This window comes from Hemibagrus wyckioides, linkage group LG23 (genome assembly GCF_019097595.1).
Source record: "Hemibagrus wyckioides isolate EC202008001 linkage group LG23, SWU_Hwy_1.0, whole genome shotgun sequence".
NCBI lineage: Eukaryota > Metazoa > Chordata > Actinopteri > Siluriformes > Bagridae > Hemibagrus > Hemibagrus wyckioides.
Window position 1 is genome coordinate 13,498,794 of NC_080732.1, and position 20,510 is coordinate 13,519,303.

A 20,510-nucleotide genomic window follows, 5' to 3' on the forward strand; every position below is an offset into this window, starting at 1 on the left:
CCCAGTGTCCAATACAGCCCCATTATTATGGAACTCCCAGTGTCCAATACAGCCCCATTATTATGGAACTCCCAGTGTCCAATACAGTCCCATTATTATGGAACTCCCAGTGTCCAATACAGCCCCATTATTATGGAACTCCCAGTGTCCAATACAGCCCCATTATTATGGAACTCCCAGTGTCCAATACAGTCCCATTATTATGGAACTCCCAGTGTCCAATACAGTCCCATTATTATGGAACTCCCAGTGTCCAATACAGTCCCATTATTATGGAACTCCCAGTGTCCGATACAGTCCCATTATTATGGAACTCCCAGTGTCCAATACAGTCCCATTATTATGGAACTCCCAGTGTCCAATACAGTCCCATTATTATGGAACTCCCAGTGTCCAATACAGCCCTATTATTATGGAACTCCCAGTGTCCAATACAGCCCTATTATTATGGAACTCCCAGTGTCCAATACAGCCCTATTATTATGGAATTCCCAGTGTCCGATACAGTCCCATTATTATGGAACTCCCAGTGTCCGATACAGTCCCATTATTATGGAACTCCCAGTGTCCGATACAGTCCCATTATTATGGAACTCCCAGTGTCCAATACAATCCCATTATTATGGAACTCCCAGTGTCCAATACAGCCCTATTATTATGGAACTCCCAGTGTCCAATACAGTCCCATTATTATGGAACTCCCAGTGTCCAATACAGCCCCATTATTATGGAACTCCCAGTGTCCAATACAGCCCCATTATTATGGAACTCCCAGTGTCCAATACAGCCCCATTATTATGGAACTCCCAGTGTCCAGTACAGTCCCATTATTATGGAACTCCCAGTGTCCAATACAGTCCCATTATTATGGAACTCCCAGTGTCCAATACAGTCCCATTATTATGGAACTCCCAGTGTCCAATACAGCCCCATTATTATGGAACTCCCAGTGTCCAATACAGCCACATTATTATGGTATCCCCAGTGCACAATACAGTCTCATTGGCAGTGTCCAATACAGTCCCACAATATATATATATATATATATATATATATATATATATATATATATATATATATATATATATATATATATATATATATATATATATATATACAGTATATATTACTTGGCCTGATATTTCAGAAGACAGCATGAAACGATGTGTATTTAGTCATCAATCTCTGATTACCTCAGCTTTCCTTCTGTCACATTTACACAAACAAACATGCTCTTAGCATCGATCATACAGCAGGAGTTAATTAACAGCATTGTTGTTGGAAGTACAGATCCTCTCAGGTAATGCTGAGACAACTTTCTATCCAATTTTCATCATTCAGAATGAAGAGAGGCAATCAGTATGCACACAAACACACACACACACGACACATACACTGAAATATTTAAATGTCATAACAGGTAAATTTTAAAGCTACAAGACACATCATAACTTTCTCGTTGTGTACAGAATCATTAGCGAATTAGAATCATGATTCTTCATGATTACTTTATCATTATTATGGGACACGTGCATCTGAAAAGTAATGTGATCTTTTGTAAGTGACATTCATCCATACAGAATAATTTGAAGAGGACTTTGAGGGGACCTATGCATGTCTATGTTTTGTCAAGTATTTAGCTGTTGATAACTTGATCGCAGCAGTAACCACATTAGGACACACACACATGCACACGCACACACACTTACACACTAATGATAAGGCACTTGCAGGATGTCATCAGAAGCTGCTCGAGGCTGTAAACAGGAGAAAATCAATTTATCCCAATGTCCAATCTGAATGCTAAATCTGACCACACATTGAAAGTAACAAACTGAATCACAAATACTCACCCTCTGTTTGTGTGTGTGTGTTTCTTATCCCTTCAATAAAAAACTATGCTTTATATGGTTTGGGCTCGGCAGTTTGCCTGAGGCAAAACATAGCCGAAGATTTTCAGACTTTGGTCACATAATATACAAACACATAAACACACATAAACACACACACACACACACACACAGTTTGCTCAGTCTAATCCTTTTGGCTTTTGTTCCAAAGATCTGAAAACTGAGACCTGTACCATATTTGCCAAGTGATTCAATTTAAATGCATACATGTGTGTGTATATGTGTGTGAGAGAGAGAGAGAGAGAGCAATCTTTTCTTTAGTCCATATTATATATGCATGTATATACACCCTCTCTTTCCAATCGATATCAATCTATGTATCCATTATCCACGCTCCAGACAATACAGAAATGCTAATCAACCTATTACACGTGTCTTTAGACTGGTGAGGAAACTGGAGAACCCTGAGGAAACCCCTGAAACACAGAGAAAACATTCATTCCATTCACTCAGGGCAGAAACCCTGAACCCTAGACATGCGACGAAAACAAGCTCACTATGCACTCTTCGTTGCAAGATATCTCTGACAGTATAAATAACCTCATCAGTTTGGTTCAACCCAGAATATTGTATTTTACATTATACATAACTCTAAGCATCATTTTATATGTATGTGCAATTATTATGTAGAGGTTATTATATTAGGTTCCTACCATGTGGATATCTACAGTATTTACTCATTTTACCCCATCTGTTTCTATGCTGATGAAGGGGTAAAGATCACTTAGCACCAAGCATCAAAGATATGAATGTACACTATGTTGCCAAAAGTTTTGGGACACCCCTCCAAATCATTGAATTCGGCTGTTGTTTTTCAGGGGTTGAACTTGGCCCATTAGTTTACAGTGAAAGGAACTCTTAATGCTTCAGCATACCAAGACATTTTGGACAATTTCATGCTCCCAACTTTGTGGGATCTGTTTGGGGATGACCCCTTCCTGTTCCAACATGACTGCACACCTGTGCACAAAGCAAGGTCCGTAAAGAGATATGGATGAGTGCGTTTGGTGTGGAGGAACTTCACCTCAACCTGATAGAATGCCTTTGGGATGAATTAGAGTGGAGACTGGGAACTAGACCTTCTGGTCCAACATCAGAAATCAGACCTCACGAATGCGCTTCTAAAGGAATGGTCCAAAATTCCCATAAACACTCTCCTAAACCTTGTGGAAAGTCTTCCCAGAAGAGTTGAAGCTGTTATAGCTGCAAATGGAATATTAAATTCATGTGCATGTAAAGGCAGGTGTCCCAAAACTTTTGGCAATATAGTGTATATGTTTAAAAAGCTGATACACTTGTATTGGTGTCACCCACACTGTCCAAAGTGATTACCATCAAAACAAGTAATCAACTTTCATCATTAAAGCAATAAAAACTATTCAGGACATCCCAATATTTAGGCTATTTATTATTACTAATGCAGTTCAACTGACAAAAAACAGCGAGTAAAGCAAGTGTCAAACCATGATTTAATTAACGGCCTTACACAGACCAGAAATGATATTTTCAGCTTCAGTGCTTTTACAGGCTGCGCTCTCAACGACAAAAAATAAATAAATCAGGTGCAAAATAATAAGTCTGGGTCATATCATGCTATTAAGGGACGTGTTAGTTTTTCTGTACTGATATGGTGACTGATGGAACTGAGAGCGTGCGGAATGGGAGCGGATGTCCATCAACAGCGTCCACCTTTTAGCTCAATATCCAGAGTTACTTGGACTCCTGGGATGCAGCCAAGTGAATGTATTAATGTAGGAAGGAATAGTACTGAATAGCAACTACTGTAATTATAATATTTGTGTACTGAAGGAGGATATGTAAAAGATAAAAGCGATCGTCTTAATATGAGAAAAAAATATGCATCATCCAGTTTATATGATTACCTGTATGCTGTGTATTATCTTCTTGGAAAATGTGAAAATATCAAATGCCTTAAACATATTGTGTACAAATTATAGACATCTTGTTCCACCCCTAAGTGACCCATCAAATTAGCAACCGAAGCTTATAACCAGACAAAAAATGTCAATTAATATTTATCGGATGTGGTTTTAAACAAACAAAAAAACAAACAGCAAGCGCCGTTCTCCTAATAACAACTGTTTATCTGGTGTCTTGTATGTAATTATATGTCTTTAACCTAGTTTAATCAATAACATTGATAAGTGTGATAATAATACGTGACGATGCCGTCGATGCCCATTACACAAACGCTCTCACGTGTGTGTGTGTGTGTGTGTAATTCTCACCCGCTGCGCTCTCATCAGTCTCACACACACCTACGCAGGCTATAATTACAGTACACATCAGCTGTGTTTCAGGAATACAGTTTAAGGATTGTGTACGTGTGGGTGAGTGTATGTGCTCAGGGTCCAATCTGATCAGCATAATGAGAGGAGTACATAAAAAAAGAAAGAAAAAAAAAAAGCAGGTAATTATTTTTGCTATCTTCTCATCACATCTCTCTCGTTCTGCTTGTCAGCTCCGGGATGAATAGCATTGAGTAAACAGAATTTAATATTAAAGATATGGCAGGCTTCACTGACAGAAAACATGCGGATATGTTAAAATGGGGGGCAAATTAGAGGTTAAACAAAGCTTTAGTATGTTTCTGGTGTTTATTGAAAGTGAAGTATTAATAAACTATTTTTTTTTTTATTAGATTTTTATGAATCAGATAACAATTTCCCTTCTTCCTTGTCTTCCTTTTTAATATGTATCCGCTTTTGGGGACCAACTACGTTTTTTAGGTTGTTTTAACGGTTAACGGTTCCAGACCTTACCCTTCAATGCTGTTAGACTAGCTGCTGACACTAGTGGGATTTAGTTCTAGATCGAGGTAGCTCATTGGTTAAGATATTGGACTTGTGGTTGGACGGTCCCAGCACTGACCCGCTGACAGTCCCAGCTTTACTTTACTTTAACTTTTCTGGCATTTGGCAGACGCCCTCATCCAGATCGACTTACAATTTATCTCATTTTATACAACGGAGCAATTGATTGTTAAGGGCCTTGCTCAAGGGCCCAGCTGTTGCAGCTTATACACATCCAGCTTATACACACCGGGTACTTATACATACCCAGTAGCTGCCACTAAATCAAGTAAACCTAAAGCAAAATAAATATGTCACTCTGGATATTAGCATCTGCCAAAGCTTCACCTAAGAAGTGCAATGCAGCAGTGCTTTATTCCTTTAGTCTGTCCGGCTTGTTCACCTCCTCATCTGTCCACTCAAACCTCAAAGCACTTATCACACCCTGCACTGCTCCATAATCCCTCCGATCTTCTAGCACTGCTCATCTGATTCCACCACCTTTCAGGGTTCAAGGAAGGTATACAGCATAATCTTGAGTCTTCTCTGTTCTGGCATCTTGGTGGTGGAATAAGCTTGTCCATGATGTCTTCAAACGATGTCTAAAGGCCTAGCTCTTCCTGAGGAACTTAAACTACGACTTTAAAAAAAATGATATCTGTGTGCTTTTCATGCTAAATTACCTGCCTAACAAAATTTTTAGACTGATCGTTTTCCTAATCTGTGGCCTAGTGAATCAGTATCGATGTATTAATTCTTAGTGACCACAAAGCACATGTCTAAGGATAAGGTCATCTGTCAAATGCCATAAATGTAAATCTAAATGTTTACTAATTGTCAGTGTGCACTGATCAACCTCTTAATATTATGATTCTCCAGTCCAATCTTCTCCAGAAAGGGCTGATGTGGGTGCAGATTTTCATTCAAGCCTAGCAGAATCCACACCTACTGAAAGCCACGGTCAATCGACTAAACAAGTGAAATCAGGTGTGACCCCTAGCTTGATTGGAATAAAAAACTCCAGATAAGACTGGACACCCCTGATCTACACCACTTTGTAGCGTGCTAATTAGCCAAGCCTGTAACTCTTTACACTCTGAAAAGTCCAACTTTTGAAATCTCCACTACTACAACGTTGGTCTTTTTTATTTCTTGATGAGGTTGAATAGAAACTGCTTTAGGAATATACAGGTCTAAACAACAAATCGGCGGCAGACTCACTAAACACACCTGAAATGTGCTTTTCCCGTTTGTGAGCTTTGCCATCTATATTATCATCACTATTATATCAAGCTATGATTTACATTTACATCAAATTATAGACTCAGCCCTGCTTGCCATTTATAGAAACTAAAGGTTTAATGCATCCCCAGCCTCCCAATTTTTTTAACCCATGTCTTGTATATGTCTCTAAACTCTTAAACAAAGATGATCTGATCAGATAAACAGACACCATATGATATTACACTGCGACATTATCTGAAATGTACACATGGTGTTTTCTCGTTATATCATTTTGCACCCAATTTAATAAACCGTTTAGGTACATTAATACAGATGAACATACATGACCACACGTCATACACAAATAGAAGTGGATCTTCTCCTGTATCCATCCTCAACGCTCTAAAAATCTCTATACACCTAAATTACTTCAGAAAATCAGAGGCAGAATGGAGGTTGATTAACAGCACTGATGATCCATCTGCTTCCTGTGAAGTGAATTTAAAGTGTTCTGCACTCACTAAGGACTGCCGAAGCCTGCACTTGATGACAGGTGAGCAATTAAAAGAGAAATCCAACATCTCAGTAAGACGGCGGGCAGCTGGAATTGTGCTGGCGAGTTGGAATAATCTATTAATTGGTGTTTTGATAATGGTGGTGGTGTAGAGCACTGACACTTTAAACTCTACTTGGGGTTATTAGTTGTTGACTGCGAAGGATATATGATTTCTATCATTTTAATGCCATGTAATGTTGCCATGTTGTGCAATAGTTGGGGGCGGAGTCAAAGTTCTTCTGATCACTGAGAAGAACTTTGTACTGATCTAGACTGACACTTTTTTATGCTTACATCCTCGATTCAGGCCAAGGCAGAAAATGGAGACCTTAAATGTTCTTCAGCTAGTCCATTTGCATGGTTCTTTTGTTTTACTTTTCCATCAAGATCAGGCATAACATTATAACCACCTGCCTAATATTGTGTTGGCCCCCCTTTTGACGCCAAAACAGCCCTGACCCGTCATGCACTGTGTATTCTGACACCTTTCTATCAGAACCAGCATTAACTTCTTCAACAGTAGCTCGTCTGTTGGATCGGATCACACGGGCCAGCCTTCGCTCCGAACGTGCATCAATGAGCCTTCGCTGCCGATGACCTTGTCGCTGGTTCACCACTGTTCCTTCCTTGGACCACTTTTGATAGATACTGACCACTGCTGACCAGGAACACCCCAGAAGAACTGCAGTTTTGGAGATGCTCTAATCCAGTGGTCTAGCCATCAGAATTCGACTCTTCATAAAACTCGCTCAAATCCTTACTCTTGCCCATTTTTCCTGCTTCTAACACATCAACTTTGAGGACAAAATGTTCACTTGCTGCCTAATATATCCCACCCACTAACAGGTGCTACGAGGAGGAGATCATCAGTGTTATTCACTTCACCTGTCAGTGCTCATAATGTTATGGCTGGTCGGTGTATATGTACCTGACCTTTTGTGTAAAATCCTGTGCTGTTCTCCAGTTGGTGGTTTTTAGATGAGCAGTTGAGATTTATCAAAAAAAATAAAACATTTAGCCAGAATGTGAGCTTGGTTGCAATGGCGCTAACCGAGTTGTCAAATCTCTTGCTGTGAGTTTTGTCTGTCACTTTAAACCCAGCTTAAGAGAACTGTCTCCAAATCATGTCAGCAAAATCAGTGCCTCCTACAGTATACAAAATTCACTGGACTTTCTCACTCTAGGGGGTCAAGCATTGAGTCCTGTGCTGTTCTTTTGATGTACGCCACACATGCACTCGCCCACTTTTCGGGAATATGGGATGACCGTATCACATATGTTTCCAGACTAGAATTTACAGCTATTTCCACGACCGAAACTCTCAAACGTGCATTCGTCTTTGGAATCCGCAGTTCATACGCTCCTACCCTACATCCCTCTCTCTGTAGTCTGTCCTTTCTCTTTTTGACAGTCTGATCACATCCTGCATTCATATTCTCAACCACCTGAAGAACAGTCGCTCTTCTGTTGTTGTTTTCTTACATGTTAATACCATGTTTACTCATAGCTTTCCCAGAGATCTAAATTCAGATGTCGCTTTAGTCACTGTTCCTTTCAAACCCAGCCTGTTGAGCAGTCTTGGAGACTGAAGTCCTTGCCATCTGTGCCCTGATAATGAACCCATAGTCACAGAGATATTTTCTTCTTACCAGTTTGATCCAAATGAGTAAGATGTTAAGATGTGAAATTCCCGACTAATTTCCCTCCTTCCGCTCGGCAACTACTCACTGCGCTCACTCTTCGACATCGCATCAGAGGCTCCGAAATCCATCATGTAGTGTGAACGCTTTCAGGCACCAGTTTTGAGAACAGTGCTGAGAAACGAAGAGGAAATCTAATTCTTCCTGTTTGTCATGCACAGCAGATCCCTGAAGCCATTTCAGTCATCTACTGTACTTGTGTGGGAGGAAGAGGGTAAAATGTAAGCACGATAAAATAATAATGCTTCTGTAAGTTACTTATTTGTCATACTTATATATTTGTTTGAGGAAAACGAAACACGACATGAGTCCTGCCAGTGCAGAGTATAAAAGTAGATCATTTTCGTTTGTTTTGTTTTGTATCGTATGGTACTGCGGTTTCCTTTTGCAGAACTGGCAATTTTCGCTGCTTGTATCTCCCAGAATAATATTTCCATCATGTTTGCCTCTTATTGCTCATTGTTTCTATACAAAAGAGTGGCAAGGCAAGACAAGACAGACAGCACTCAGGTTTATTCTCATTAGAAACCACAGTATGGAGATCAGACACACTTTGGTTAAATATATAATCATATATTATGGATTTAAGCCCAGAAATTGCACGAGTAAAATATATATTTTCAACCAAAACCAAATAGGCAGCAGACATTTAATTGTAAATACATTTCTTCTGATATTGTGAGCAGATACAGTAGCAGTGCCTCAAATACTAAACACTATACACTATGCACTATGTACCCTACATCTAGTGTATGAAGGGTAGTATAATCTCAAATGGAATTCTTTCCGGACGTATTTCCCTGTTGGCTTTAGTATAATATGCTAAAGATGTTTACAAACAAATCGCACAAAGTGAGCTAATTTTAAAGACAATTGTAAGATCATCTGGAATCCCCGCCCCATTTCCGCTACGTAAGCACGAAAGCTGCGAGCCTTGAGTGCACTTCAAGTATTTATAGTGCATAAGTTTGTAATTTGGGACGCATCATCGTTCATAAAATTTGCATAACTATTCCCCGGTCCACACAGATTCATCATTTTTAGTCTATTCTATTTGTGGATGTTCCTAGCCCTGCCTTTTCTATTCCTAGCCCTGCCTTTAAAGCTTACTTTCCAGCTCATCTGATACCTGATAAAACCTGGCACTTACATCACCACTACATATCTTATGTTTTAGCCGGGCTTTGTCCATCTGCCTGAGATGAACTAAACATGACAGCAGAACATTCTCGAATCTCCTCATCAGTCTGGTCAAAAGGGGGGAGCTAGTAATAAAATCATCTGCCTGTAGGAATATCTTGTGTATCGGCACATCAGGCCATTTCCAAGCGCATTTCCACGAGAATTGAAAGCTTAGTTTTATATTTATTCCCTTCTGATCTGTCGGAATCGCTCTGCTGTGACTGGAATTAGAAAATGAAATTGTGCTTTATTCTATGTTCACAAAAGTGTGTGACAAAATGATAGATGACCGTTCATCTTCTGGGTACATGCACAATGCCGAGCTATAGACCGAGGCTGATGAAATGAAAATTAGAACAAAGACCAGGTGAGGTTTTACTTCCTCATCTTCATCTATTCAGTTTCAGTGAGCTCCATGTAGTCTCACATTCCTGTTCTAGGGCTGAGAGGCATGGAGCATAATGTGATCTCTTTCTTTCTTTCTTTCTTTCTTTCTTTCTTTCTTTCTTTCTTTCTTTCTTTCTTTCTTTCTTTCTGCTTTCCTTCCTTCCTTTCTGTTTTCCTTCCTTCCGTCCTTCCTTCCTTCCTGTTTTCCTTCCTCCCTCCCTCCCTCCCTCCCTCCCTTCCTTCCTTCCTTCCTTCCTTCCTTCCTTCCTTCCTTCCTTCCTTCCTTCCTTCCTTCCTTCCTTCCTTTCTTTCTGTTTTCCTTCCTTCCTTCCTTCCTTCCTTTATTCCTTCATTCCTTCCTTCCTTTCTTTTCTAGCCCATCTGCCAGGAAGTTCAAAATGTTGTGTGAGATGCTTTTCTGCTTACCACAGATGTTAGGTCCTTTCTTTCTTTCTTTCTTTCTTTCTTTCTTTCTTTCTTTCTTTCTTTCTTTCTTTCTTTCTGCTTTCCTTCCTTCCTTTCTGTTTTCCTTCCTTCCTTCCTTTCTGTTTTCCTTCCTTCCTCCCTCCCTCCCTTCCTTCCTTCCTTCCTTCCTTCCTTCCTTTCTTTCTGTTTTCCTTCCTTCCTTCCTTCCTTCCTTCCTTTCTTTTCTAGCCCATCTGCCAGGAAGTTCAAAATGTTGTGTGAGATGCTTTTCTGCTTACCACAGATGTTAGGTCCTTTCTTTCTTTCTTTCTTTCTTTCTTTCTTTCTTTCTTTCTTTCTTTCTTTCTTTCTTTCTTTCTTTCTTTCTTTCTTTCTTTCTTTCTTTCTTTCTGCTTTCCTTCCTTCCTTTCTGTTTTCCTTCCTTCCTTCCTTCCTTCCTTCCTTTCTGTTTTCCTTCCTCCCTCCCTTCCTTCATTCCTTCCTTCCTTCCTTTCTTTTCTAGCCCATCTGCCAGGAAGTTCAAAATGTTGTGTGAGATGCTTTTCTGCTTACCACAGATGTTAGGTCCTTTCTTTCTTTCTTTTCTTTCCTTTCTCTTCTTTCTTTCTTTCTTTCTTTCTTTCTTTTCTTTCTTTCTTTCTCTTTCTTTCTTTCTTTCTGCTTTCCTTCCTTCCTTTCTGTTTTCCTTCCTTCCTTCCTTCCTTCCTTTCTGTTTTCCTTCCTCCCTCCCTTCCTTCCTTCCTTCCTTCCTTTCTTTCTGTTTTCCTTCCTTCCTTTCTTTTCTAGCCCATCTGCCAGGAAGTTCAAAATGTTAGGTCCTTTCTTTCTTTCTTTCTTTCTTTCTTTCTTTCTTTCTTTCTTTCTTTCTGCTTTCCTTCCTTCCTTTCTGTTTTCCTTCCTTCCTTCCTTCCTTTCTGTTTTCCTTCCTCCCTCCCTTCCTTCCTTCCTTCCTTCCTTCCTTCCTTCCTTTCTTTCTGTTTTCCTTCCTTCCTTCATTCCTTCCTTCCTTTCTTTTCTAGCCCATCTGCCAGGAAGTTCAAAATGTTAGGTCCTTTCTTTCTTTCTTTCTTTCTTTCTTTCTTTCTTTCTTTCTTTCTTTCTTTCTTTCTTTCTTTCTTTCTTTCTTTCTTTCTTTCTGCTTTCCTCCCTTCCTTCCTTCCTTCCTTTCTTTCTGTTTTCCTTCCTTCCTTCCTTCCTTCCTTCCTTCCTTCCTTCCTTCCTTCCTTCCTTCCTTCCTTCCTTTCTTTTCTAGCCCATCTGCCAGGAAGTTCAAAATGTTGTGTGAGATGCTTTTCTGCTTACCACAGATGTTAGGTCTTTCTTTCTTTCTTTCTTTCTTCTTTCTTTCTTTCTTTTCTTTCTTTCTTTCTTTCTTTCTTTTCTTTCTTTCTTTCTGCTTTCCTTCCTTCCTTTCTGTTTTCCTTCCTTCCTTCCTTCCTTCCTTCCTTCCTTTCTGTTTTCCTTCCTCCCTCCCTCCCTTCCTTCCTTCCTTCCTTCCTTCCTTCCTTCCTTTCTTTCTGTTTTCCTTCCTTCCTTCATTCCTTCCTTCCTTTCTTTTCTAGCCCATCTGCCAGGAAGTTCAAAATGTTAGGTCCTTTCTTTCTTTCTTTCTTTCTTTCTTTCTTTCTTTCTTTCTTTCTTTCTTTCTTTCTTTCTGCTTTCCTTCCTTCCTTCCTTCCTTTTCTAGCCCATCTGCCTAGAAGTTCAAAATGTTCTGTGCTCTGAGATGCTTTTCTGCTTACCACAGATGTTAGAAGCGGCAGGTCATTAACTTTGCTCTGACCATTTATTGTAGTTTATTTGGCTTGTCAGATGTTGTTTTGGTGATGTCCTAAATCCCACTGTGTATATTTGTCAGCGTTTAAGTAATGGCCATATTACGGAAGCATCTGGAGGAAATTATTTTACATTTTGAGTTTATTTAGTCGAAAGGGTTCAGAAATATTATAATTTGAGGAGTTTTTAAACTCCTTTTATTTCCAGGTAAAAGCACTCCTAACATGTGGCCACAGATTCAGACGGTCAGCACCATGATCCGTCTTAATTTAGCTGGTTCTGGAGCTCAGCTGCTGATGTTGTAGAAGTTCTCCACTTCACTATATCGTCTACACAAATTCACTGACTTGCTCAGAGGTCATGGTGTAGATTGAGACATTGCACCAGTAATAGTGCATTTAGATACATACACTTGGACCATTCTAAATTAAGTTTGCCCACTAGACACGAGTGACCTAAACTCCATTTAACCCTCTTCCTCTTCTTCTGTGCCATTTGGCAGCACTTTGATGCCATTAGCAATCATTTCCCGTAATAATAATGGTTTCGGAAAGTTCAGACAAACTGCTTTTAAACATCTGAAAAAGAAAACCTTCTCATGTTCACTAGCACAAACAGATTGACTAAGCTTCCTCTTCACTCTCTCTTCCACTGAGTGCCATTCCCTCCTTCCCATTCTTTCTCTCCCTGAGTGCATAATTAGCATAAGTGGGGGCAATTACTGGTGTCCACTCTCTCTAAAAAGCTTCAAAAACCACATTCATTTTTGTAGACCTGTCCTGTCCTGCCCTTTTCCTTTCCTTTCCTTTCCTTTCCTTTCCTTTCCTTTCCTTTCCTTTCCTTTCCTTTCCTTTCCTTTCCTTTCCTTATATTCTCTTTCCTCTTCTTTTCTTTTCTTTTCTTCATCTTATAATCTCTTTCAACTTCTCTCCTTTCCTTTCCTGTCCTGTCCTGTCCTTTCCTTACCTTATATTCTCTTTCCTCTTCTTTCTTTCTTTGCTTTTCTTTTCCTTTCCTTTATCTTATAATCTCTTTCTACTTCTTTCCTTTCCTGTCCTTTCCTGTCCTGTCCTGTCCTGTCCTGTCCCGTCCTTTCCTTTCCTTTCCTTTCCTTTCCTTTCCTTTCCTTTCCTTTCCTTTTTTTCCCTCCTCTTTCCTCTTCTTTCCTCCTCTTTCCTTTTTTTCCCTCCCCTTTCCTCATCTTTCCTCCTCTTTCCATTCCTTTCATTTCATTTCCTTTCCTTTCCTTTCCTTTCCTTTCCTTTCCTTTCCTTTCCTTTCCTTTCCTTTCCATTCCTTTCCTCTTCTTTCCTCTCCTTTCCTTTCCTTTCCTTTTTTTCCTCCTCTTTCCTCCTCTTTCCTTTCCTTTACTTTCCTTTCCTCCTCTTCCCTTCCCTTTCCTTTCCATTTCATTCCATTCCTTTCCTTTCCTCCTGTTCCCTTCCCTTTCCTTCCCTTTCCTTTCCTTTTCATTCCATTCCATTCCTTATCTTGTTTTATCTTGTCTTATTTTTTCTTGTCCTTTTTTTCCTTTCCTTTCCTTTCCTTTCCTCACCTCTCCTCTCCTCTCCTCTCAGATTTAAGAGTTCTTTCTAAAATGAACTGCAACATTCAGATGTAAAAAAGAAAAAGAAAAGGTTAGGTTCTATTTTTTTATTAGTGCATCCAAATAAAGAGCAAGGGATTCATTAGCCTGCTGGTAGGTTTAGCGTTCAGACACCATGTTAACGTCAGGACCTCAGCACAAAGACTTTCAGACAGGCGACCTTAGAGGACAGCTGTGGCCTGGAGCGGAATATTAAACGCTGCTTGCTCAGTTCCATTGCGGATCCAAAACAGCTGATCTCAGCGAGGTTGTTATTGCTAAAACACTTACTGGAAACAGGGAGACGAGACTTATCAATTAGCGTCAATTAGCGCAATGTGAACAGAGTGAGCCAGTCAGACTCTCACTCTTCAGCTCATTAAAAAAGATTGGGAAATAAGTTGGATGTAAATGCTAGCCCAAAGGCCACAGACAACATGATGCTGGCTTTTCCACAAGCTCTGAATTGCCAGTTGTGAAAAATAAAAATAAAAAATTGACTTATATAAAATATTCAGATATTTTGCTGTTATTTCACACTATATTTTAATTTACAAACCAAAAAAAAAAAACACAATTATGTTGCAATTTTGTTTTTGAAAGACTTTGTTTAAAGATGTCGTTATTTTTGCCTTATTAAATTGCCTTTTTAAGATATTACATCGCCTTTGGCTTGCTCATTTGGAATAAATATATACTGAATTTATTCTGTGAAGCTGACTTGAATTGCTCTCATTATTTACACTTACCGTCATTATAACAACATAATAACTTTTTAGAACAAACTATGTCATTATTTTGACCTAATAACTGAAGATTTTTTGAGATCGTTGTAATTGTGACTTGTTATTTCAAGATAAAATTATTTTGATTTCATCATTTTAATATAGTATGCAGTCATTTTGACCAGGATACGTCATTGTTTCTATTTAATACCTGATCACTTCACGACAATATGTTCACACTTCATTTAGTATGTTTTTATTTATTTATTTATTTATTTATTTATTTATTTATTTATTTATTTATTTATTTATTTTTATTCATTCATTAGTTTGTTTCAGATTTATTTCTGTTTTTATTTTTATTTTACATTGCAATATTTTTATTTTTAATTTAATTTTAAATTTTATTTTTCACATTTAGGACATGTGCTTTGATTTTTTTTTTTCGACATATAAAATTCTGGCATTGTTTTCATAGTATCTCCCCACACACACACACACACACATGAGAAACACATGAGCATGTGACATTCACATCATTTGTCCTTAAGGAAAGCACCAGTTTTATTAAAACAGCCTCACTTTTAGCACAAGTGTTAAATATTTTTATCACTATACCAGGTCATGGAGTCTGGCAGCCCTTCTGGACCAAAATGAATGAATATATATATCTATCCTTGGGTCACGGGGAGCCTGTGCCTATCTCAGGCACCCTATCGGGCACGTCCACACCCTGGACGGAGTGCCAACCCACACACACACACTCTCATTCTATATATATATATATATATATATATATATATATATATATATATATATATATATATATATATATATATATATATGTATGTATATATATATATATATATATATATATATATATGTATGTATATACTGAAAAGTGCACCCTCTGTTGCTCATATGAGGAAATACAGCACCCGATGATCCCTGCATGTGGTGGATAAAGAGACACTGAAGAGGAGCAACAGGTATAACAAAGCTTCTTCCCAGGAGCACTATGTCTATTTTACAATCAGGTCCTCGGGGGTTTATTGTGTGCATTATGCTTTCAGATCAATATGAGCAGATTTGCAGCACTAAAGTCATATCCTCGTGTGCGATTGATTCATAACGTGCCTTCAATACCTCATGCTAACATTCACACTGAAAACTTCAGAAAATGTATTAATATCTTGACTTGATATTCATGAAGCGCTGTTTAAAAAGATTTTTCGCTTGGCTTTGGTGATTAAGTGTCTGCAGTGTAACATGCAAAAATATTAATGAAGAAAGGAGATGAGTGTGTGTAAAATGTCACTTAGAATTCAGAGCTGCTTCCGAAGTACTTAGAGCTGGTGTGTGTGTGTGTGTGTGTGTGTGAGTGAGTGAGTGTATGCGTACGTGTATTCATGTGGGTTTGAGTCAAAGAGAACATGACACCCTGATTTAGGATGCGGCAAAACCCACATTTCAGAACAGCTGCTCTCAAATTACCCATCAAACTTGTCAGCAGACGGGCCAGCTCCGCCCCAGTCAACCTGTTACGACTGTCAATCCTTTGGGACTAACACACACACACATACACACACAGTGCACATGCTCACACACACAATTTGCACATGCTACAGTATAATTTTAGAGAGATGAAGATGTCCGGTGGAGTGGAAACAGATACCAGTGCGAGACTTGCACACGCAGGATACAGAGCAAGAACATATTTTACATGGGAGAGAACGTAAGAGTGCCTCAAAATACTTAAAATTGTTACCTTAGTGTTTTAAGGTTATCTCAGGTTTAGTAATGAAAAAGAGATCGAACATTACAACAGTGTCTTGAGCAAGCCTTCAGTCTGATCTCTAACTTACTAATACTATTTTAATTTATATAAACTGATATTCCATTGATTCACTCACCTAGATGTTGTGTAATCGTTGGCCAGCGAGCTCACAGCCCCATTTAGCTCTTTACAGTTATTATTGCGCTTAGTGCTATAACAGATGCCGTTTTTTCCTTTACTCTTCATCCTCGCTATTCAAGCTGATTTACGTCTTGTTGACCCTCAACTACATATTACAGGCTTTTACTAGTAGCATACGGCAACTCTAATATGACGAGGCTTCGTTTTGTCGTTATTAATGTTTTTTTCCATCCCACAGGAAATCTAAACCCATGAAATTTTCAAGAATTTTGTTTACTGATATGCTATTATTATTATTATTATTATTATTATTATTATTATTAGTTATATCGCATGCTACTGTGATCAGTTTCTGGGCTAGAATCTGGACTAGAAGAAGAGAAAAGGCAGCAAAGTAGACCCTCCTCATCTTTTACTCCTCTGTTCTTCCTGCATTATGCTTTTCTCCTCTGAGACAATGACATGGCAAGTGACTGTGGTCATGCCCTACTTTATAATATGGGACAAAAGCAGGCAGTCGAACAGGGACACACAATGAGACCTGGACCATTCAGGACCTGGTGGAAGGTCTCTGTGGCTCAGGCTGTGCAGACAAACAAACACACACATACACACACACACACACACACACACACATATATATAGAGCTCCCTCTTACCAGATGAATCATTTACAACCTTGTAATACTTATTATGATTAATATTATTATTCATAGAAGTATTAATAGTTTATGTATTTATTTATTTATATATAGGTACAAATATCCATCTATAAGCCAAATTGTGAAGTAGCTCGTAGCTATGGACTTATCTGTTTGCTTGTCCCCTTCTACCTCTGAATGAAAGATCGATTACTCAATAAAAATGAAGTCCACAACCACCAACTAGTGTGTGTCCCAAATATACAGAAGCAGCAATAAGTGCCACTGTCTAACAGAAAGTTCAATCATTCCTTCTTCTCCATAACTGCTAGTTAAACAGAAATCTGAACCGTGCTAATATCTGCTCTGTCACAGGCTAATTTGCGGTTTTCGAAGCTGTTGTGTCATCTCTCCTCTCACCTGTTTGCTTGTTGTCGTGTTGTATTGACACCTCTAATGTTACACTTCACTGGGAAATCATGCAGTAGTATAAGAGCCAGGATCCAAGAGAAGGCTCTGATACTGAAGGCCATCATTTCGCTAACTCATTTACACAGCAGATGTTTAGTATTAAAGGCGTTCCATAATATTTTGGTTTGCAAAATCTGTCCAGCTTCTAGTCTTGCATTCAAGATTGTAAAAATTGTTCAGCTCTGTTAAAGTAAGATCGGTGTTTATTTTTTAATCCAAACTAGGACTGTGTCTTCTTTTGTATTATAACAAATCACATATATCAATGTAAGTATGATGTATGACATCTTGAACCATGGGCTGCTTTATATAGTTGAGCACCTAGCCCTCTACAGCTCCCTGCACAGCCCTGATTCCTTTCAATTCTGTTACTCTCTGTTACTTCTAGCCCTCTTGATGCTTGCAAATCCATGACACACACACACACATTGAAACAAGAGCTACGCCGTGGTCAGGTATTAAACAAGTTTCAGTGCAACGCATAGCCAAATATAACGCCTTATGGATGTATTATAACAATTCTTCTTCTGTACAACACATATAAGACATATTCATAAAGCTGTGCAGCTAGTGAGACTAGTAAAGTGTGACTCAACCAAAGTGGGATATTAATATCATCAGTGCTGAAGTAAAGACCAACGGTGTAACAGTTTACCTCAAACCGTCAGGATAAACAGCATACTTATGCTGAAGTTCATTCAATCAGTGCATTGTAGAAATGTTGTACATAGAGAAATGGTTGTTTGTTTGTTAGCAAGTATTTGCCAGTGCTGCTAAATGGCATGACAAAAAATGCATTTCTCTCATTTTAGATCTAACTTTTGTTTTTGTTTTTTTAAATAATCCCTGACAGCAAATTGTGTTTTGATCGATAGAGACGTAACAAAGCTCAGTGTCCATGTCAGTCCGTTCGATTTTTTTTCTTGCCGTTTATTACATTCTGACTGTCCACACCGGCATACGGTGTTGCAAATCCTTTGCTAATAATTACATTTTCGAGCCAAGCACTTTGACAATAAGAGCCCTTGACGCTGGTTGAAGTTACATTTGGATACTTTTCAATCTAATGCCAAAGCAAATCACCTTCTGTGTGTGTGCTGATACTAATCTACTGGAAAAAAAGCATGCCTGATCACCAGTGTTAACCTGCACGGATCAGCAAGGTATAACTTACATCTTTAGTACGTTGTATATTGAGCATCCACTGTATCACAGCTTTCTTTTACTTTTACATTCCATGCTCTACACAATCTACTCTACTCATATTACATGCAATATCTTTTGTGGCATATATGCAAAACAACTTGTCACAAATGTATGTCCTGTACAATAAAGCTGACTTACCGAATTTTATAGGTTTGACTAAAAACACCGCAACATCACAAGGTACCAGAACTCTCCGTGAGTTCAGTCTTGACTGCGATTTCTCTCTGAAACTACTTTAGGGAGATTTTAAGATTTCAAGAACTCAAAAAACCCAAAAAAAAAAAAAAAAAAATCCCAGTTGCTGGAACTGCTAGAACATTAAATAGTTGTTCGTTCTTATTTTAATGTTCATGGTTTGTGCTGAGGCCAAATCTTTTGAAGTGAGGACAAGTAAAATGTCCTTGTCTTTTATTGTACATTATCTTGGTCCTTGTGAAAGCAACATTTTACAAATTGGAAATGCTGCAAGGTTAGTACGTAGTTTTTATTTTAGTGTGCTTTCTTTTCTTTTTCTTTTTTATGAAGTCTTTGATTGCTTCTTTGATTAAGCATCCTCCCTATAGGGTGTTTTACTTATGAAGCATTTAAACATGTGGAAGCAGATTTTCCCAAGTGTGTGTGTGTGTGTGTGTGTATGTGTGTAAGGGTTATAAACCTTTAAATGATCTTCTAGGAACCTTTCGTGGTTGTTGTGTTTACTCTAAACAGAGAAAAAAAAAAAGACTTGTATATCAAAGCACTCAGAGGATTTACTTACTACAAAGCACCAACCCAAAATACAGCTGAGAAAGTGAAATAAGAGAAGGAGGCATGCGCCACTTGCCGATCATTAAAGGTACCGTTATGCTCATAATCGCATTTGGAGCATAGGGATTATTAGATTTATTAGAAATCACCTTAAACAAATTTGCATAGGAACGCTCACATGGTAGAGAAGGAAAATAAAAATATGAAAATCTGACAGATCCCAAGATTACCACGTGCCTTTACGTGCACAGTTGTTTCTGAAAGTCATAAAGGTGCAACCGCAAGGCGCGCGTGCAGTAAGTGTCTAAAGTGTGTAAGTAAGGTCAGCATTACCGGGGATTCTGCGCCGCCGCTCGCGCACAGCGGACCGCGGAAAACTCCCTTGATACTCCGGAGATGTCCGTTGCTGAGGTGCGTGGAGCTAATCACCAGGTAGTAGCACGCCATCCGCTCTCTCGCCCATGAGCTTCAGAGCAACAGTGTTAGACAGTACTGGGCAGTTAGAGGACTGTATCCTCCACGAGACCAAGATTAGTTCGGCGATGCAGGAACAGAGCGCGCGCGCAGGATGAACGCAGCGACTTTTATTTCAAATGCCAGCTCGAACTCTTCTTTTTCCTCCTCCTCCTCCTCCTCCTGCTCCTCCTCCTTCTTTTCTGCTTCTGTCTCCTCTTCCTCCCTGAGGTGCACACAAACCCCCTCTCTCTCTCTCTCTCTCTCTCTCTCTCTCCCTCTCTCTGTCTCTCCAGATGTACCAGTCAGTGTTTGTCAGGCTGCAAATTTGGGATTCAATTTATTCGCAAAACTGATGACGCAGGGAACTCTTGGATCTTGCTTCTGACCAGATCCAAGCGTTAACTGCTGGAGCCCGGTAATGCATTTGTGTTTATGATTGGAAAAAGAAAAAGAAAAAGAAAGAAAAGAAAATGCAGATTCCAGGGCGCAGCTCGAGCACTCACGGTCTTCATAGGATGATGTGTCGTTTCCTAACACCGCAGGAAGTTTCGTCGTGCGCAAAATGAAATGCAGGGTGTCTTGCTCATTTTCGCCCCCCCCCCCACGATTTTCAGAGGCAGTCGTATCTCTCTCTCGCTCTCAGAGAGCTCTCTTTATAGTTAAAGGGGGACCAAAAGCCAGTACATGGCACTTGGCACTGCAGTTTAAGTAATAGAAAATGACTGACCCTCATATTTTTACCGTAAAAAAGTTACATCTAAATGAATACACTTATAATAAGACAGTGT

At 39.1% G+C, this 20,510-nt stretch overlaps 1 protein-coding gene across 1 annotated transcript in view; it reads right to left on the reverse strand.

Moving 5' to 3' along the window:
• Positions 1–20,227, reverse strand: part of LOC131343898 (zinc finger protein 804B) — a 117,455-nt gene extending 97,228 nt beyond the window's left edge. Inside the window, exon 1 of the mRNA XM_058375750.1 lies at positions 19,600–20,227. Coding sequence (XP_058231733.1) covers positions 19,600–19,713 — 114 coding nt within the window. The 5' untranslated portion in view covers positions 19,714–20,227. The remainder of the gene's footprint in view (positions 1–19,599) is intronic.
• Positions 20,228–20,510: the final 283 nt, after the last annotated feature.